We start from the raw sequence: 18,597 nt of genomic DNA, 5'->3' as shown, positions 1-18,597 counted from the left end.
TTGTTGGCATGCCAATCAGCTCCCAGGAGCTGTTTCAGAGCATCTGGCCCACCTTTTTTTTCAGGTCCCAATAGAGCTAACAGGTAAAGTCTTCTTCTACAAAGAAGGGCATTCAGAGGGCATTCCTTTACGGGACAAGGTGTCATCTTAAGTTTTGCCTTCTAGCAAAACTTCTAATAAGCTTTCAACATTATCCTCATCTTTGGAAATTTTCAGAATCCTGTATTAAAAAAGCCTACAAAACCTATTGAAATAGATCTGTTTGAAAATTACTACAGAAAGAATGTACCAAACATAAAATATTTTCTACTTCCTCATCTTACTTAAGAACAATCTATTATATTCAGAATTCACTTTTCAATAAAATTAACATTTAATTATAACATCCAGCAAAGTTCCATAACCTCCCACCACTTTCATGGCCTGATTCCAAATGGTTCAAGGCCCAGGGCAGTGGGCAGGGTAGTGGGCAGCGGCCCAGGGGTTGGAGATCCCTGCCATACAGGAAATGCAAGTTCTAAAATTAGGGGCTTTTGTTTGTACTGGACACATCTTTAGCATTTTAGGCAACAGACTGAACCTATCACTGATAATGTCTTAGTTATGACATTTCATCTCTATACTTGTATGTGCAAGAGCAAGTACAACCATTTGACCTGATCCAACTGTGTAATAGCATTAATTAGAAGAGATGTCCATCTAGATGACCATATTCTTTCCACTACAAAAGCAGTAATGTTGCCAGAATTATGGACAAAAGGAAGACAATGAAAAATTATCCAAAACAAGTTTTTTAATGTGAAGAACGTATCATTTCCTTAACCCAGAAACTCGGTTGGCTGGTTATAAATTTGGAGTTTTTTTAACAATAGACATGCCCTGCATAGCACAGCTATTCTAATGTAATTCAATCCAAAGTATTCTAATGCTAAGTACCAGCTTTCATCGGAGATCTCTCAATTACATCAATATTATGAAGCCCAGTGCATCATACCATACAATTGATTCAACTGATACCACCTTACCTTAAAGCAACAGCATTCCATGAATTACCCTGTCCCATCGTTCACTGATTGCAGGGAATATGAGTATATTCCACAATATCTGCTAAGAATGATCTGTTGAAAACATAAATCTTTTTCTCTTGCAATCATCAGATCTGTTCTTGAAGGTGGAGACCCTGTGGAGCATTATCTGAGAGGTTGAAGGTAGAATAAAAGGAATGGGAAATCCCACAGCAAATGTTTGCTTACGTAATCCTGGAAGGAATCCAATAAAACTTGAAATTTTACTTCAGGAAAATCCATTATTATCTGGATAAACCAGAACTCCATACTCATTTAATGGAATGCTATGCAAAAGACAAGCACACTTATGTTTTTTTAAAATAAAAAAATCTAATTGAATGCATAAACAAGTAAAGGTAACTTGAGTTTTATTTATCTTCTAATTTCTGGGAGGTTAAAGAACTATAATTTGTTTTGGACAACAGAAGAAAATAGGCTGTGCTTACAGATAATTTTCTGCCATATTCTTCAGGACCACTGTTTTATTGTTGCCCACTCTATTACACGAGATGTACATATCAGGTGTTGTTAAAAGGTCAGTGCCTGTACAATACATTCTACAACTGAGCACCACTTTCCTTAACTGAACAGGCAAAGAGAAAGTACACGGAACATCAGCATCTGGCAGTATTTTTCCCAAAAAAAGAGACTAAAATGGGTTTAAGTTGATTAACACTATTAAATCACATCTAATATTTGTTACTACATGATTTCATTACAGCTATACGATACAATTATACAAAATGTGTTAACATCAAAGAATACAACCAAAAAAAATTTAAGATAGCAAACAAAACCTATATAACTTTTTTTTAATCTTTACAGGAAAATACTTTTGAAGTATGCATGTAACTGCCCATTCTTTTAAAGAAAATCTACTGCAAGCAAAGTTATCAACCTCCAGAAAAAAATCACACATAGCATTACTAAGCATATCCCCAAAAAGTGTACAATATGCACACTTTGAAAATACAAAATTAAAAAATTGTAAGCAACAGGTGAGCATCATATTTATAACAATGTGAAAAGTCCAATTTTAGCACTGTTTGTAGAAAGAACTGTCTTTGATGCAAGTCCATGAATTGTCTGTCTCTTCCAGGTAGGATCACACTTTACAAAAACACCATGCTCTTGAAACCAAATTACAGAGCAAAATGGAGCACTGGAGCAATGCTGCCTTAAAGTTTATTTTGCTACTTTATCAAAAACAAGTCCCTTAGGCATGTAAGGTTCATTTTTTGTGTGTTTTTTTTAAATTCTTTCCTAGAAACAATATACAAAGGGGGAAGCTTATTTATTTTCAACCATTCTCCTGTAAGGTAAAAGATGTTTTGAGTTCAAGAGCTTTCTTCTTGCAGTTTCACTGGTTGTTTTTGGCCTTAGCATGTGTTAAGATATGAGATTTCAGATTAGTTGATTGAGCAAACTTCTTATTACAGCCATCAAAAGGGCACACATAGGGCCTATCTCCAGTATGAATTCGCACATGTGTGCGTAAATTGAAGTCCAGTGAAAAGCGTTTGCCACAGCCTTCAAATGTGCACTGGTGAAAAGAAAACACAAGAAATTAACAACTTGTTTACAGATCTTCACTTGCAATATTAGATTTACATGAAATAAATGTTCTATTCTGTACAATTCCAAATTGGGTCTTTGTTATTCATAAGTGAGTTTCATGAAATTGGAAATGTTCACTTGTGCTGTTGAACAGCAAAGAAATACATAAGTATATCCTCTTTGCAGAGAGATTATAAGATTTTCTCTGAGATGGTACTACTTTGTATAATTCACTCCCAAGACAAATCTACCCAGAACTTTTTTCAGATATATTTCATCTAAGTCAAAACATGTGTACAAGACTTTTCTACAGTCTGATGTTCTAAAAAATTCCGATGGTTTATTTATACTTCCATTTATTAAAATATTCAGAAAGTATTGAGAATTTCTTTCCTTCTTTTTGCAACCTAAAGTAGGCAATATTTAAAAAAATCGTAACAGCCTCATCCTATCTACTATCTCTCACTACATGGTGGTGGCCCATATTTAAGTGGGGGAATTAACAGATATTATTTAGAAAAACATTAACTGAAATTTGATATATTTTAAACCATTTGAAACAAAATACTAACGTAAATTACCAATGAAGATTATCATGAACATTTTAACATCTTACTATAATAATCCAGCTAACATCATCTATGTATATAAGTAAATGTTGTTCAAGTAGCTTCTTTGTATTTAAATATTAATTTTTTAAAAAGCATACTTTAATAGGAGAAATGGTCAGGAGGCAGAACATACTAAAATATACTTTTAATATTTCTCCAATTATCTTCTAAATATGCAATTTAGCCTCTAAACAAATTCCTTCCAAATTTTCAACTGATATTATCTATCAATTTATCTAGCTTCAGAAATAAAGCAAAAACAGAATATACACCAGAGAAACTAACTAGATTCTCATGACAACGTCATGATTGTCTCATCTAGAATATCTGAAATAGTTACCTGAAAGGGTTTTTCTCCAGTATGAACTAATTGGTGCCTCTTTAGCTTTGAGCTCTCAACAAAGGCCTTTCCACATTCTGCACAGACGTGTACCCGAGGCCCATGAGTATGTAGATGCTTCCTCATGGCCGAATTATCCCTGAACATCTTTGTGCAGCCCTTCAAAACAACACAAGTAAATTATTTAATTGTCAAGGCATCCAAATATCAGAGTTATCATCATCTTAATCTGTATACATTGACTAGGCTTACAATTATACTGAACCAAAATATGGTTTGATTTTGGTATACTGCAAAGCCCAAGCATGGTCACTGCTGCCTATATGACTAAATTCTGTATGAAGGGAGATTGCTAGGAAAAAATATCTTCTTTCTTGAAAACAGGAATTAGAATTTTTTATATACTTATATATTTTTTATACAGCAGTGATGAACCTTTTGGGTTCGACATTTCAAAAATTTAGAAAATGCCTTACATAACTCTGCTAATGTGTCAGTGCCCCCCAAAAAGAAACAATTCTTTACATATTCATTTATTTTAAAAAAGACAGTCAAATCATGTATGGTGCTATGTATTATACAAAGAAACATTCAATAACTACAAAAATGAAATGCAAGTAAAACAAGTGCATTTGGAGGGGGGAAGTGTGGAAGGAACGGAGCATGCTTTTGAAAGTAGTTGTCGGGTGTTGGTGGCATGTCACCCAAAACATTGTGGTGCGTCACCTTTGACACACATCATAGGTTCACAATGACTCTAATATGTCCTAGGAGAAATTTAAACTACACTATTTGCAAAATATTGGCAAAAAAAAAAGGCCAGAACATGAGCAAAACATTTATGAAACTCCTATATTAAAAAGGTTCTTACTGAAATAAATTGCTCAAAATCGCTTCACTCACTTTATGAGGACATGCTATCGTTCTTGGTGCATCATCTTCTTTGATTTTTCTTGGTTTCATTCTTACAAGAAAAAAAAACAAGCATTGATTGTTGAATAGCAGATAAGTTATCAGAAGTACCTTCTGTTATAAATCATTATACTATAATGCTATTGCTTCTTGATGAACTGCCTTTAATTGCTTTAATTAAGGAATTTAACAATTTACAATTCAGATTCTATGAGATAAGAAAAAGCTGCCAAGTTTTTTTTCAGTTAAAAACTCAGAAGTATACCCAGAGGAACAATATATTATTATTATTATTATTATTATTATTATTATTATTATTATTATTATTGTTGTTGTTGTTGTTGTTGTTGTTTAATTTATTAATTATTAAATTTATATACAACCTACTCCCGAAGGACTCAGGGCGGTGAACAGCCAAAAAATAAAATACACATAGTACAAACATTAAAAAACCATTTAAAACATATTAAATACTTTGGCCCAGAAAACAAATTTAAAACACCCCAATTTATGAGACAAATTTAAAATTTAAAAGCAATTTAAAAGAGAAGTTAGACCAGGCCAGCCTGCTGGAAAAGGAATGTTTTGAGGACAGTAGGACTGACATAGAATTAACTGCAGAAATGATTACTTAGCAAGTGATTGAAAAACTAGACAGCAGTTTCTCATTTGTTGTGCTTGCTTTAATACTAACCACCAACATCTCTTGGTGGGCATTAAAATCAGATATATTACAGGAAATAATTAAAAGCCTGAGAATTTGAGACTTTTCAAAGACTAACAACAAAGTGTCTACCCAACCAGAAGTGCAATCTAGAGACTGGGACAGCTAGTCCAGCCAGCTAACATTAATTTTTAACATCTGTGAATTATTCTGAACCTTCTGTGAATATCAAAGTGATTACCCTTGTATTGAAATTATATCTCTGCATTGATCCAATTCAGTGATTTTAACTGAGAACAGAAAAATCACATATTGCTCAAAATAGGAATAATTATTTGTGAAAAAATAATACCAACCTTGCAAATTCAGCCAATTGTTTAGGATCAGAAAGATCAATCCCAGGTATTCCTCCAGGTGGTAGCTTCTTTCCCGTCATGTATTCAGAGTAGTCAGGAGGGGAGTTCTCGCCAATGATCTGTTCTTCCACCACAGTCTCATGGTCAATGTCTTTTTTGTCATCTGCAATGATTAGAGAAAACTGAATTTTGATTTAACATCCACGAAGGACGACACTGATAGTGTGGAAAATGTTTCTTAGACAATGTTTGTACTAAGAAACAAATTCAGCTATTCTTTTTAGACAAAAATACAGAATTTACACTTAATAAGTATAAGAAATCATATAAGTATATTGATTATTAATTTTTAGAAACTAATTTCCTTAAAAACATGTGTTATGAATTATTCTATAACATTTGACACAATTATTCCAAATGCACTGTAACTAAAGTGAGACATCTTTTGCAGAAAAGCTTTTTTAAGATAGCACAATAATCTGTATATTATAATCTCTGCTATTTATCTTAATTCAATCATACATTTATAAAGCATTTTCCTCAACTTGAAAAATTTCTGAATACTTGCTATGTAATTAACACCAAAAACCCCAGTCTGGCAAGATATGAATAAAACAACACACACATACTTACTATAATTAGGCCAACTTAACATCTGTTGCAGCAACTTTTAAAAATATATTTGAGCAAAATTTCTCTGGCAATTTCTCTTCCTTTTATTTTAGCTATCAAAACTGCAAGTTTATTGTTTATTCTTCAAATAAACATATTTAAAGAATAGTTTTCACTAATAAATTATCAGCAGCTTATATTGCTAAATCAGGTGAAAAGTTTTCAATCTTAATTGTTTCAATGAGGACTCAAGTAGCTTAATAAAGACTAAATAATTCCAAATTTATATGTTATTTTTAATAGACATGCTAGGATACTAAATCACAAAATTTTGATGTGTGCATGATGTGTTGGTGTAAATAGATAATACTGTGGCATACAAAACAATGAGATGACTGTCTACTACCTTGAAAGATCCAGCAGCAGACTGATAGCTGTATAAATCTGTCATGAATACAATCCTATGCCGCCCGCAGTTCAGAAAGAAAAATAGTTTGCAGTAGGATGGACCGAGGAAGATTTTAATGGAATACAGTGTAGAATACAACAAAGAATATATTATGATTTTCATTTCCAGCTTTGTTTTGTCCCATTAGGATTTCGTTATTCACTTTGGTTTAGAATTATTCAGGATAGTCACTGAGGTCACTAATTTTAAACAGCTGTTTCCCCTCTATTATGATTGTGCAAATAATTCATTTCCTTTATTTTCATATGGATAAGGAGATTAGACTTTGTTCCTAGCTCAGTTCTGCTCTCTAGGCAAATTTATAACCTAATTAATTGAGATACAGAACTCATACTAATGTAAATGTGTCTGAATTGTTCATATGTATTTACAAATCATATTTACATGGCTGCCCACCTGATAGAATGTAACTCTGGGCAGTGTATTATAAAATCATAACACTATTAAAACATACCATTAAAAACATTTGAAGTTATTATTAAAAAGGCAAACTAAGAGCATTGGATATTATGAACAGTGAAGCCACCTCAGCAGATCACTTTAAGACTCAGGCTTGTTGACACAGCCACATTTTGGGGGATTTCTGGAAGGATGGCAGAGAAATGGCCAATCTCACCTGGGGAGGGGATGATATTCCACAGGGCGGATGCCACAGTAGAGAAGGCGCATCACCTGGCTCCTGTCAGATGTTAACTCCTTAGTGGATGGGACCCACAACATATCTCTTCTGCTGGATCTAATGGGATGGACAGATGTATCGGGAAGAGGCAGTCTCTCAAATAACCTTGCCTACTACCATTTAGTGTTTAAAATCCACCTTAAATTGGATCCAAAAACTGGCAACCAATAAAGCTTGCAGAGCAGAGGTACAACGTGGGCCATTCTAGGAGTACACATAACTACTTGCACCACCTATTCTCTGCTAGCTGAAGCTTCCAGATACACTTCAAGGGTAGCCTTATGTAGAATGCATTACAACAGTCCACCCAGGAAATTACTGGGGAATAACTAACCATGGGTAGAGCTTCCCCATTAAGAAACAGGAGCAACTAGAGCACAACATAATTTGCTTAACTACTGCTTTTCTTAGCAATGCAATATAAGCCAAAGATGACCTGTGGGCTCATGTTTCCTGAGAATGGCTCACTCTCCATTTCTTGCTGTACCTTCCCATGACCATTTCCACCATAATATTCTCACCTACGCAGTCTCGTGAAAGCCCAAACACTGCACAATCCAACCCTTCTGATGCCCAAGGCCAGAGGTCTCCTCCTGTCCTGCATCCCAAAGAGTGAAGGCTAAGTCCCCTGAGACACTACAGTCCTAGCTCTCAGTGCCATCAAGATATAGTTATCCGTCCCCCAGCTGTTCTCATCAGACTCCTCAGGGCTCCCTACCATTCACACACACCCTTTCCCTTGTTCTCAACCCATGGGAGATAATTGGTGCCTCCGTGGGAAATCATAGTTCACCATCCTTGAGAAATGAGGCCAATGCTATGACTTTCATTGCCAGAGATTGCATCCTCCTGTGTAGATTTGAACTTTGCCCACAAAAAGAGAACATAAGCCAACTTTCTTTTATGAACAGTTCTCAGACTTGGAGAATGTATGCTAAAGCTTCTACCAATCTCAATAACCCTACATCTCTACACTTTTTAATTGGAGCTTGGAAGTGTGGGCATTGTCAAAGAAAATTGGAGTCTGAGGCAGAGCTGCAGGCATTAATCACATTTGACACGTTGGAGAATTTGGTCTATTAGGACATATCAAACTCGCTGATCAAGGATTATTCCTGCACTGCAATGAGAAGATAGGAGGAATAGAGGTAGGGAGATATAACAGCAAAGAGAATCCACAGCAAGTAAGTACATATTTAAATTGGAAGAAAGATGTTAAGTTTAACTTTATGCTATGTGGAAGCTAAGTTGTGAAGTAAAATTCAAATAGGCAGATGGTGGCCTATAGATTTCCTATATGTTGTGCTTTGTCCAACCATATCAAGTACAGGCATTCAAATGAAATAATTTCTGGCAGATGGCTATCACATTTCTGCTAGAATATATCCAATAAATGGAAGCCAATCGCTTCTCTGGCTAACTGCTCAACTATTAATTAAACTATTCTTGCTTTTAGGAGGATTTTTAAAAAACTTTTTTTTAACCTATCTGCCTTCTTGTAACTTAAATCCATTATTCCATGTTCTACTCTCTGTAATGATAAAAGAATAGATCCAGGCCTTCCTCTGTATGATATCCCCAGAGATATGTGAAGAGTGGCATCATATTCCCATATTCTCAATCTTTTCACAAAGCTAAATCTTTTCAGCTACTTCAAATCTCTCTTCAAGGACTTAAAATTTAGTTCCCCAATAATCCTCATTACCCTTTTCTGAATTTGTTTAGATTTTCCGAATACTTTCTAAAAGTATGAAGCACAATAGTTAACAAATAATTAAAACAGACACTTTAAGCCCTTCACTAAAAATGTTAAATTTTATTTCTGAATACAAAAAACTATCACACCTGTTTTGAGTCATCTATACTTCTAGCAATATTTCCTCCCCTCTTCAACAATGTTATTAATATAATGATGAAAGAATACAGAACCTAAGATTGAATTCATGGTCTTCTCTTTCATACCTCTCTGCAAATGACTACTACTTTGCTAACCACTCTTTTTCATGCAGTTTTCAAGTGATTTTTATTTCCATTTAATTGTCATGGAACACTTGACCACAATTAAGTAATTCACTATCAGAACATCATGGGTATTTTATCAGATATTCCTCTGAAATTAAGATACGTTATAGCAGTCCTATTTCTACTAAAATGGTTAGCTGGTCAAACAACAATCAATCAGATGTCACAAAATTTAATCTTACAAGATCCACCCAGGTAATCCCATGGCAAGATGGGCAGCAGATAAATTTAATAAATATTTTTTTCATGACAAATCTATGTACTGTTCTACATGCATAATTGGAGTGGAGAAATTTGGCTGTAGGACCTTCAGTGCCATGATCTTATGTAAAGTAACATAAATGCAATGGTACAGGAAGTCTAACTAGTTACCAACAATGTTGCAATTTATTTGGCATCCAATTATAACACTTAGGGTTTATGAAATATATGTATGGAAAGTCAGAAAATAGTTATGGCATCTGAGAGATTCACATATTATAACTGATTTGACTATTTGGCTATCCAAAAGCTGCAATGTTTATCGCAGAATAGTTAATATATTCTAGCAAAATCCAACAAAATCCCAAGCAGGTTCAAGTATCTGTGCAGCTTCCCTCAATCTTTAGGTTCAAAGCTGATACCTACTTATGAATCTCCCTACACAATGAGATGATTGTAATATATATAATACCAAGCCTAAACATGTTTATATGTACTTAGTGTGACAAATGCATTTTTTACATACACAAAAATATATACTAAGTCTATGCTGGCCTATGACCATTATGATTTCATCTGAAAGAGCCAATCCTCAGTTAATGTCTGCCCTATTTAGTGACCATTCAAGCTTACAATTGGCACTGAAAAAAGTAGTTTTATGAATAGTCCTTGAACCTATGATGGATGCAGCATCCCGCTATCACATGATCACCATTTGCAACCTTCAAAGCTGGCTTCCAACAAGCAAAGTCAATCAGGAAGCCAGCAGAAATCACCAGCTGTGGTTGTATGACATTGCATTTAATGACTGCGGGTGATTCACTTAATGGCCATGGCAGAACTTGCATCACAGGTTAGGTGCGACTATCTTCCACTTAATGGCCATGTCGCTCAGCAATAGAATTGCCAGTCCCAATTGTGGTCATTTAATGAGGACTACGAGTATATCAGGTCACTAGAGCATATTCAACAAATGATCATTTTAAAATCATAACTTAGTGTTACAAACAAAACCATAAAAATTTTTGGAAGGCCCAGAACATCAAGGGGTGAACCAGAGCAATCTGTCCTAACTCTAACAGCTGTATAGTGCTCCTATTCTGAGCTTGATAATCTTAAAATAGGAGCATGAAAACTCCCAACTAAGTCACAATATTAAGATAAAAGCATAGCCAAATAGACAATACAGAGCAAGATTCCTGTATACTCAATAGTAAGGTAATATAATTTTTTGGTACATCAAAAGTATTTATGTACTAGTAAAAATTTAGTTCAATGTTCCTGAACTGAGCACAATTATTTTAATGGCACCATTAAAAAAGCATGAAGTATTCAATCAGTACATTGCTAAACTAATGGTCTGTAACATATAACTGCAAAAAGGAGTTTAGAGAAACAGATCAAACAACTAACTGACATCAGAAATTGGTAATTGTGAAATGGACATTTTGCAAAATGGTTTAATAAGCAAGGTATAGAATTAAACAAAATCACTGACTTGAAGAATTCAGAGTAAAAATCACAGATTGTACTTGCTCTTAGATTTTTAACAAACTCAATTCTTTCTGCATGATATCTAGTTTTATAATTCTATATACCAGACTTCTACAAGTATTCTCCAGACACATTACTATGCTGACTAATAGTTATGAGAGCTGTACTTGGAAGATTGAGGAAAGCTGCACAGATACTTGGACCTGTTTAGGAGCATGCAGCAAAATCTATGGCAGATGCATACATTTTGCGATTATGATTATATATTCTGAATATTAACAGAATTCTATGAAATCACTCAATGTAATTATTTGAAAATATAATACAGCAATTAAATTAGTAATACAGAAATTACTATAGCATTTACAGTTTCTTCCAATGGGAGCAGGAAAAATAATTTCAAACAGGGGAAGCCCTTTATCCAATGGGGAAAATGTCTAGGAAACAGCAGTGCGTAAGATTTAACTATTTCTATATACTGTGTGGTCAGAAAATATTTTTGCACATTGAAGGCCCCCATGTCTACCTTATATGGAAACCAAAATGTTCATAGTCATTTTATAATACCCTATACCAGTGATGGCTAACCTTTTTGCAGTCATGTGCCAAAAGCAGGGGGAGCGTGGGGGGGGGTGTCACACATGCGCGTGCCCACACCTATAATTCAAATGTGCCCCCCCTGACTTTTGGCACATGATGGCACGCTGGGCCCGGTAGGCCCATTTTTCGCCTGGAGCCTGGAGAGGGTGAAAATGGCCTTCCCCACCCCATTGGAGGCCCTCCGGAGCTGAGCTAGGGCAATGCTCGTGTGCCCACCGATATGCCTCCATGTGCCACTTGTGGCACCCTTGCCATAGGTTCACCATCACGGCCCTATACATTTGATCAGAAGGCAAACTGATATATTTGTAATGTGCAATGTTCTTTGATTAATTTTAGGATTCAAATTTAGAGCAAGTTAGGGTAGAATAGAAGTCCAGTATTGCACAGTGAAAATTATACAATATTTGGGGGGATTTCAATTATATTTAATAAATCATTAATTTTTAAAATGAGTAGTGTCTAGTTTCCATTATTTCATTTTCTGTGTGTACAACTCTATCATGATAATCTCTCATTAGGCTGGATTCAGACTCAATTCCAATTTAAATCAACAGGATTTGAGTAATAATTTAGCCAACTGATTTCAACAGAATGAAAACTTAAACTAATCATACAGTATAATTCTATCTTGGAACATAATGTCTAATTAAAAAATGATCCTTTTTCCCATGTCAAATTGAACTTATGGAATTTATGGAAAACCCAAATTTAAAATTTGGGAGAAGATGTAAAAATTGGATGGAAGTAGAGTATCAACTTTGGACCAACAGATGATGAAGATGAATTTGTAACAAACTGTAACATACTGTTAACTGTTATGGAACAAATATCATCTATCAGATATATAACCTAATGGCAATATTAACAATTAAGCTTTTGTTAATATCAGCAGCATTTTCAGCTTTTGAGATACCTGAGATACTAGAATAACTTGTTAAATCCTTTAAAATTAAAAAAATCTATTGGTTTTTATAAGTATTTGTTATCAATAAATCAATTTGATATGCAGATGTTAATAAATGAATAAAGAACTAGAGGTTCCTATATTGTCTAGAACAAAAAGATAATACACAGAATTTATTCTCTATGTAGAAGAGGCTGTCAAAACAGCACTTTGCTGGACTTGTTTAAAACTTTTTTCTTTAAAACTTTTTTTCTACAATTTCCTATACTTAACAAGAAGCATTAGAAAGATTAATGTATGGATCAGTTTATTTAATGAATTGAAGACCGGACTGCATTTGCCACTTATGAGCAGATTGCTTATGGACGTAGGCTTTGTATAGACAAGTATAATAAAAATGGGGCTCATTTATATAGTAGGTTAAAAATGGTCATGTATGTATGTATGTATGTATGTTTGTATGTATGTATGTGTGTGTGTGTGTGTGTATGTGTGTGTGTATTTGAACATTTGGATTAGTCAAGTATATAGAATAACTTTTTGTTAAAATATGTATTTTATTGTATTTTTTCACTTTTTTCTTAGAGCACTTTTTATGTTCTTTCCTTTTGACGATATTTACATAGTATCTCCATCATTGTTATCATTGTGTTTTGTTCTCATCAAAACAATAAAATATAAATTTAAAAAGTACAATTCTATCTCTGCTTACTCAACAAAACCTCTGAGTTCACTGTCATAATTTTGTCATCTGGATTACTACAACACACTCTACAAGGGGCTGCCCTTGTAAATGATACCAATTAAGCACATATAACAACACAGTGTACTGCATTGGTTGTCAGGGTGCTGCTTGTCACCTTAAAAGCCCTTCATGGATTAAAACGCATGAACTGAGGGTCCATCTTTTTCTAGTTGTTTCTAACCATCCACTTGGGCAGGATTCAGACCCTGTTGGTAGCTGGTAGGGCCCAGGAGATGTGACTTTTCTACTGTAGACCCTTTGCCTTTGGAACATTCTCCCTCCAGATATTAGAACAGCCCTGACCCTAATGATCTCTTTTGCAAAGCATTAAAAGATCTGGTTCTGTGCCAGAGCTTGGGGCACTGAGGGTGTAAAAGGTCCCATCTCATGGCTGTGCTAACAACCAATAATATAATAGTATTTTCCTTGGCTGCTGTGTTTTTTATTTTTTGTACTTCTTAAGTTTTCAATTTAAGAGTATTCAATACCCAATGGCACTTGCTGAAATGGGTAGCCATACAAATAAATAAAAAATATATATAAGCAAATAAAACAGACAAGTATTTTCATGGGAAAGTTTGTCTTGTGAATTATCAGTTTTTGCTTTCAAAAGTAAGCAATTTCATCTAGCTTTAGATGAAACTATTACTAGTTTCTAAGCAACACAAAAACTAGAGCATAAAGGAAATGTGAGCCACAAAGACTTTTGGCCCCTGGGTGGGGCCAAATTTCTAATGTAAAAAGAGATTAAAAGTTTTCTAATGTAAAAAGAGATTAAAAGTTTTCTAATGTAAAAAGAGATTAAAAGTTTCCTTTGCAGAATTTAGTAAGGACATAGGTCTCTTCAGAAATCCATGAATTTCAAAAAGGAAACTTTTCCCTCCTTTACCATTACATTAATTATTCTATTCTAGGGATTATATCAACCCATCAATCACTACATTTGTCTTTTCAAACTATGTATTATCTCTGAAACAAAACCATTGAATTTTAAATAGTGATCTTAAAAAAATACTTAAAATATCATAAGATGTTCTAATCAACCCAGCAGTCATAGTGTGCTCAAAAAATAGATTTCCTGCAATAAATAAGCTGCATTCTTTTTTGTGTTTCTGCTAAGTGTATGAGTAGAGAATCGCAATAAAACTCAATTTTTTTAAATTACCCTTAATTTTATGCACTTAAAAAGCATTTTTACAGAGTGTCATTTAAGTTCTAAAAACCTGCAGGATCTTCACAATTGTCACGCAGTAAACTATATCCATCTGATTATATGATGGCAGTTCCTTCTAAAGTTGTTGGAGATTTTAAAGCCATTTTTGGGGTCCAGGACTGAAACTACACTGCTCAAAAAAATAAAGGGAACACAAGCAGATCTGAATGAATATAATAGCTTTATTAAATACTTTGTTCGTTACATACAGTAGTTTTGTGTTCCCTTTAGTTGTTTGAGCAGTGTATAAACTACTGTATGTAAAGAACAACGTATTTAATAAGGCTATTTCATTCATTCAGATCTGCTTGTGTTCCCTTTATTTTTTTGAGCAGTATATTAAATCATATATTCTTGCTGTGTCATATGTGAAAAACATGTCCCGGTTAATAGCTCTGGAGTCAAAGATCTAAAACCAATATCTACAGAGGTAGAGGATTTGCTTCTTTTCTCCCAAGGTGAATAATAACAAATATTAAAAATAACCGAAGCACCTATTTTAGGATACTTTCAAGCCCCTAGTTATTTAAAGCCAAAGTACATGAAGCACATAAAGTACATAAAGAAAAACTGTATTTCCTGTGAAGAGTTCAAACAGAATACAGTGAAACCAGGCACTGTTCTAACACTACCAGTGCTGAGAGCTTTATATAGCCTGCCTTTTCCAACACAGAGAACCGGGTGCAATGGCCTTCGTCCTCTTACTTTACTCCTCATTCTAACCAGAGAAAGAATTCCTATCTAAAGGTTTGAGGAAGGGAAAGTGGGAGGGAGAAGAAAAAAGGAAGATGCCAGGAGGAAAAGGAAATGAGGAGGAATCTGCGAAGCAAACCGCCGCGAAGGCAGGACCGTCGATGGGAAAGGAAAAAGGACGTTTAGGAGGGGCAATCCAAAGGAAGCCTTGAAAGAAGAAGCCTGCGCGTTGAGAATACTTAAGAAGGAGGAACTATATTGGAAGGAAGCTCGCCAGGAACAGCTGGATAAAGCCTTAAGGGGGCGCCAGGAGATGTCGAGCAGAAGCAGCGGTTAAATAAAATCAAATCCGACTCAGCTGCGAGGACAGAAGGAAGGGGGGGGGGAAAAGGCAACCGCCGGAGAGGCGAAGGCTGCGCGCGCTGAAGCGACGGCGGCAGGAAGAGCGCCAGAGCCGGCGAACGAGAAAGAAACGGAGCAGGGAAGGCGAAGGAACGGGCCGCCGAGGTCGCCGCGCGCCCGCCCCGCCCCCAACCTCCCTCCTCCTCCTCCCTCCTACTGCAGAAACTACGCCATTGCGGCCTAGTCCAGGAATCAGTCAGTGAGGGAGGGCGGGCGCGCGCGCTGTATCCCCTCCCCCCGTCTGCCTGTCCCAGCGGCCATCTTGGCGGGGCCGCCGCCATCTTTCTTTCCCTTTTCCCCCCCGCCGGAGGGAGCCGGGCAATCAGGCAGGAGCAGCGCAGACCCCGCCATCTTTTCGGGGGAAGCCGCCATACTTGCCCTGGCGAGATGAACATGGCGGCGCCCATCACACACATCCAAACATGGCCTCCCTTCAAAACAAAACGGGGGGAAGAAGCCTGCCGGGCACCGTCCGGGGCTCCCCAGACCTTCCCCAGTCCCCGCCGCAACGTGCCGGACTCGTCCCAGCCGCTCTACTTACCCGAGGCCCACATGGTGACTGAAAACTCCCCCTCCAGGGTCTTGATCTGCACCTGCTTCTGTTCCCATTTCCTGGCGCCGCCGCCCCCTTCGGCTCCGCCGCCGCCTCCCGTCAAATAACTCTTCTTACTGCTCTTCTTGCCGCTCCCGCCGCCTTTCTTCACCCGGCCACCGCCAGAGGAAGAACCTCCGCCCGAGCCGCCTTTACTACCGGCAGCCGCGACGGTGACCAGAGTCTGCTCGATGTACTCATCCTCGCCGGCCGGAGCCGGCACCGGAATGAGAATCTGGTCCTCGAAGCCGTCATCGGCCCGCAAACCGTCCGAGTCGTCGCCTCCTACCACCTCCTCGCGAGTCTGCACTAGGATCACCTCCTGATGGTGCGGGTGGTGGTGCAGGTGGAGCTGGCCCCCGCCGGCCCCGACTCCGCCGCCACTCGGGTCGCCGTCGGTGACCAAAGGCTGCAAGGCGATCATGGGCGGGTGGTGGTGATGGTGGTGGTGGTGGTGGTGACGGCGGTGGGGCGGGTGATGAGGGCCGCAGTCCTCGCAACACTCATCCTCCTCTTCATCGTCCTCGTCCTCCTCGCCGCCCACCACAGTGGTCTCAATAGTCTCCACTGGGATGGTCTCCACTTCGATCTCGTGCAGTTCCACGATCTCGGCGGGCATTTCCGAGCCATCTGTGGCAATGTACAGGGTATCTCCTGAGGCCATGGTGGCTGAGCCGCCACTGGCGGCGGCGGCGGGCCCAAGCCTAGCACAGGGCCTCGGGTCCACTCCTCTTCCCGACGTCGGTGGGACTCAGGCTTCTCTGGCTTTCCTTCCTTCTCTTCCGCCGTCGCCTCCTCCCCCTTCCACACAAACACCACCAGTTCTTCGTTAGGCGGGAGGGAGGGAGGCAAGCAGGCAGCAGCCTCAGCCGCCGCCAAATCCCGCTTGCGCCGCCTCGCGAGACTACCGCCGAGAGATGCAGACACCCTAGTTCTTCCTCACCCGCCATCCACACCCGCGGAGGCCGCGGTAGCCGCCGAGACACGCCCCCTCCTAGCCCTGGGCCAATCGCAACCCTCGGCTTGGTTTAAGGACAACTCTCCTCGAGCAAACTCTCCGGCTTCACCAACTGGCAAACGGGCCGGTTACTTCGGGACCGCCCCTTTTCTTCCTGAGCGTGACCTATCACCACGAAGTTGAGCAGATCAAGTCCTGCCCCGCCGATTCCACTTAGCTGGCTTCTTAGAGGGAGGGAGGGAGGGAGAGAGAGAGAGAGAGCCGTTGCTCCTGTGGTCACGCCCACTCTTGTAAATGAGCCGTGAGAGAAAGTTCCCGTCGGTGTTGGCGGGTGCCGGTCTCTTCCGCTGCCTTTTGCGTCGGGAGGTTCGGGAAGGCGTTTTGTTTTCTCTTCGGGTCCTGAGAGCTTTTGTGGCTGGGTTGGTTGGTCTACCTGGGGGGCGGAAGACGGGTCGCCTCGGCCTACCTGGGAACTTTAAAAGGGTGAAAGTTGGCTCGTTTTCAGATTCCTGGTTGTTGTTTTAGGTAGACGCGAGAGAAAAAAATGCAGTGTCGCCCCTGTCGATTTTCTGCCCCGGTCTTAAATTTGGTACGTCCAAATTATTTTTTATTTTATTTCTGCCGAGTTCTCGCAGTCCTGTTGAATCTCGCTTTTCATGATCCCAAACAAACGCAGTCCGGGTTTGCGCCACTCTCTACAGTGGCTGAGTTTGTGGGTCCTTGTGTTGTGCGAACTGAACAAACGGCGGTTCCTTAATAGACTGCAGCTCAGTTAGCGACGATTTACGCGTGGCGCGAAGAGGGAGGCTTCTTTTTCCGTGAAAGAAAAAATGGGGGGCGCTTGAGGTCCCCTCTCCGACCACCCGCAGAACCGGCGCAGGGTTTCCTTAAACTCCCTATTTTGCTATTCGGGCTCTTGGTTTTAGGGATCCCCTAAGCTGACGGAGTTCCCACTCTTTACTCGATGCGTTGCGGCATGGTAGGAGCATGTTTCTTCCAAGCTTTTCATACAGAAGGTCATTTTCCCCTTTTGGGTAAAGTGCAATTAATGTTGCAACTGGGATGGTTACTGTAGCGTGCATCCCATCCCGCTGAGTGCAACTGCCATTAAACGTTTACAGCAAGAATACCTTCCTCGGTGCTTCACCTTTACTTTTTGTTGTTATTCTTGTTGAAATCTTAGTAGAAGCAGTTTGGCTTAGTGGTTAAGCGTTAAGGCATCAGGCTAGACATGAGGAAACTCTTGAGTTCTAGTCCTGCCCTAGGGATTAAAGCCAGCTGGGTGACTGGCCAAGTACACAATCTCAGCCCAACTCACTTCACAGGGTTCCCCACAGGTTGTGGGGAAAATAGGAATAGTATTGTGGATGTTCACAGACTTGAGTTACTTATAAAATAAGAAAGACGGGATTTTAAAAAAATCTAACAAATTAATTTGGCCCACTTTACTGTGTGCGTTTAATTTCCAATAAAAACTCAGTGCAATTTCTGTGTCAAGTTTTT

The 18,597-nt window shown here is 38.5% G+C and overlaps 1 protein-coding gene across 2 annotated transcripts; it reads right to left on the bottom strand.

Moving 5' to 3' along the window:
• Positions 1-775: 775 nt before the first annotated feature.
• YY1 (YY1 transcription factor) lies at positions 776-17,075 on the bottom strand. 2 transcript variants are annotated; one of them, XM_070941877.1, is made up of 5 exons: positions 16,086-17,075; positions 5,508-5,670; positions 4,479-4,539; positions 3,576-3,734; positions 776-2,610 (listed from the first exon to the last, which is right to left on the bottom strand). In XM_070941877.1, exons 1-5 carry the CDS (start codon positions 16,798-16,800, stop codon positions 2,428-2,430), a joined length of 1,281 nt encoding a protein of 426 aa, XP_070797978.1. In that variant the 5' UTR covers positions 16,801-17,075; the 3' UTR covers positions 776-2,427. The 2 variants fall into 2 exon arrangements, with proteins under 2 accessions (XP_070797978.1, XP_070797984.1); XM_070941883.1 differs by having other exon boundaries at positions 5,508-5,658.
• Between the last annotated feature and the right edge of the window lie 1,522 nt (positions 17,076-18,597).

Source organism: Pituophis catenifer, unplaced genomic scaffold (assembly GCF_029215685.1).
Source record: "Pituophis catenifer annectens isolate HBS135680 unplaced genomic scaffold, rPitCat1.0.hap2 SCAF_1, whole genome shotgun sequence".
Lineage (NCBI taxonomy): Eukaryota > Metazoa > Chordata > Lepidosauria > Squamata > Colubridae > Pituophis > Pituophis catenifer.
This window is presented reverse-complemented; position numbering and strand designations above follow the sequence as displayed.

Bases quoted from the DNA above. Each gene is read 5' to 3' on its own strand.
- YY1 (XM_070941877.1), bottom strand. From the start codon at position 16,800: ATGGCCTCAGGAGATACCCTGTACATTGCCACAGATGGCTCGGAAATG. The intron at 5,671-16,085 runs GTAAGTAGAGCG...TAATCATTGCAG, and splicing joins AGTCACCATGTGGGCCTCGG to ATGACAAAAAAGACATTGAC. The intron at 3,735-4,478 runs GTGAGTGAAGCG...GTTGTTTTGAAG, and splicing joins CGATAGCATGTCCTCATAAA to GGCTGCACAAAGATGTTCAG.